General features: G+C 41.6%; 1 protein-coding gene across 1 annotated transcript in view; it reads left to right on the forward strand.

Annotated features, from left to right (window-relative positions):
* Positions 1 to 617: 617 nt before the first annotated feature.
* Positions 618 to 2,811, forward strand: part of LOC137971504 (uncharacterized) — a 3,692-nt gene continuing 1,498 nt past the window's right edge. The window contains exons 1-2 of the mRNA XM_068818320.1: positions 618 to 660; positions 1,608 to 2,811. The exon at positions 1,608 to 2,811 is cut by the window's right edge and continues 1,498 nt beyond it. Coding sequence (XP_068674421.1) covers positions 618 to 660; positions 1,608 to 2,811 — 1,247 coding nt within the window. The remainder of the gene's footprint in view (positions 661 to 1,607) is intronic.

Here is a 2,811-nt window from a genome sequence, read left to right on the forward strand (position 1 = left end):
TTATGTGTTTTGTCAATCTTCTAAACTTTAACATTTATGGAATATAGAAGTTCCGGTCACACCTATTCATTTCCGGTTGTTTTTTTCAAGTGGGCATTGTAAACATCTTCCGTTAATGCCCGTTGCGGTAAATATTTAAATTTTTACCACTTTTGAGTCGGAGGCCAACAGAGGTATCACGTTTCGAAAATAATATTGTTTTCGAGGGGTAGGGGAATGAATACCCAGTTAATTTTTTTCTTAATATTTGAACGTACAGGTACATTACCCAGGCAAAAAGTTTTCTTGTTGAAACATTAATCAATTACATCGTAAGACGCTCAACTTCTTTACACGAATACCAAGAAATTATACCATTTATCAAGTTTATTATGGCAATTCGGAAGAAGCCAAAGGTAGATAATTTAGCGTTTTTATTTTTTCGCAATGTTTGTATTTCGTCCATTTTCACTTGCTAATGAATGCTCTTTGTCATTTAAACCAATCAAAATCGTTTATTTGCTCAATTTTTGAGGTCCCGGATAACAACAGGAAACGCTCCGAAACTCTTTGATGTTGATCGAAATGATCTAAATTTGATCCAATTTTTTCACCAAATTGAACCTGCGGGTGGAAGCATGGCCGAAATAGACGAATCTGCGAGGCCGTCTGTGCGCCAAGGTAAGAATTCACCGTTAAATAATTAACAAAACAAGTTCTTGTAATCATGACAAGTGCGCGTGATTTCAGGTGATCTCGAAGCCTCGCTTGTTCAAGCACATGCATCGATTCTTAATTTTGCTCAGTCCTTATTTTTTTAGGAAAAGTTGATGAAAGAGTGTAGACATTGGAGAATTCCACTGAATCATTCCGGCAGTAAGTCTGCAACTAGATTTGTGAGGGATGTAGTTAGGCTTATAACGGAGAACGCGCACGCTTAGCTTTTTCTTTAGCTCTCCTTCAAATTTGTCAGCAAAAACTTTTGGTCTTACGGGTTTCTTGACCTCCCGCTATTTCTTCTAACAATTCGGAGGCATAATATAAAAGCTATTGTTCCTTGTGGTTGTTTTGTGTCCGAAATCTCTATGCCGTAGCGAAAGCTTCGAAGAGCGAAGACTTAGAGTTCAGCTGTTTACCGTTCCATCATAACCTTGTGTCATTTAAATATCTAACACGACCTCATAGAATTGTCGATAAAACTTCTGTGAATCTAAGAAGCCGAGGGGTACCAGTTAATAAAAAGTGATGAAAAGGTCATTTAAGACAGAACCTAGCAGTGCAAGATCTCGAATGTCAAGGTTTGGCAGCCATTTTGTTACTCTTTCCGCGAAATTGTTTTATTAATCGTGTACATGTTTTCACAGCCCTTTGAGTAGGTCACATTTTAGCCAGAGATTCGGTGCTTGAAACGACAAAAAGTCAATCTTCTTGTCGCTGGTCAGCGGCGCTTATGGCAGCCGGTCGTCCATGTATGTGCTCCGTGTTTGTTTTGCTTTTTTTTGCTGTTAATGTTGGGTCGTCTGTCGCTATGTGGCTCAGTATTTTACCTAATGTACCAATACTGCCTTTGGTGTACTTTGTTTTTCCACCGTGCTACTACTGGGTATATCATGGCCTTTAACTTGCAGCTGGTTCGATACCTTCGAGACGCCATCTTGGATTACTTGGTGAGGACTTTCCAAACAGAATCAGATACTCCAGTTCTGATCTCAAGTCGATAAGGAAGTTATGTCCGAAAGATCGTCTTCCTGCTGATATTTGGTCTAAATTGGGCAGTCTGGGAATTAGGAAACCTTGCCGTGGAAAACGGGCTGGAAGAAATCGAAGAACATACTATGGCTTACCTGTGTCTACACTCTCCACAGGCCTCCCACTTGCGGCTTCTCTCTCACATTCTGGGGGATCGCAACAGCTTTTCCTTCCCAATATAATTTACAGCAATGTTCGATCTATTGTTCCCAAGATGGATGAATTGCAAGCTGTTGTTCATAATAATAACACTAATATTGTGATCATCACCGAAACCTGGCTCAATGACACTCATCCTGACTCTATTATTCATCTGTCAGATTTCATTTGCTTTCGACGTGATAGACCTTCGTGCGCCGGCGGAGTTTGCATTTACATCCGCTCCTCGGTGCCCTGTTCTCGTATTTACGACTTCGAAACGCCGGAGATTGAGTCATTGTGGATAAAACTGCGTCCGCGCCGTCTACCTCGTCACGTGTCAATGATTCTTGTGGCTGTGGTGTACCAGTCCACCAGCTGTGGTTCAGATGATAATCGGGCTCTTTTGCAGCCTCTACAAGTGAACACTGGGTCCTTCTTACAGCAACACCCAGCAGGGTTGATACTTATAACTGGCGACTTCAATCCTGCCAGCACTGGACTTTCTCTACATGAAACTACATGTATAACGAACCTCAGCCAGATCATTAAGGTTTTAACCAGGGATTCGGGCATCCTAGACTGGTGTCTGACAAACCGTGCAAATTTGTTCACCTCTCCTAAGCAGCTCCCTAAATTGGGTACAAGCGATCATTACACTATCTCCATTGTTCCATCTATGTGTGCACCGATTAAGAATACCAACTCTGTAATATGGAGGCGTGATTTGAGGCCTAGCAGGATGCGTGAGTTTGGGTCCTGGATCACTCAACAATCCTGGCAGTCAGTGTTCGATCAGTCCTTAATACATGACAAGTATGAGGCCTTCACTGATTTACTTATCACTGCGATTGACATTTATCTTCCAATGAGGAAGATTAAGTTAGCCTCGGCTGATAAAGCCTGGATTACAGTTAAGTTGAAATCCTTGATCGCTCGTCGTCA

This window comes from Montipora foliosa, chromosome 9 (assembly GCF_036669935.1).
Source record: "Montipora foliosa isolate CH-2021 chromosome 9, ASM3666993v2, whole genome shotgun sequence".
Lineage (NCBI taxonomy): Eukaryota > Metazoa > Cnidaria > Anthozoa > Scleractinia > Acroporidae > Montipora > Montipora foliosa.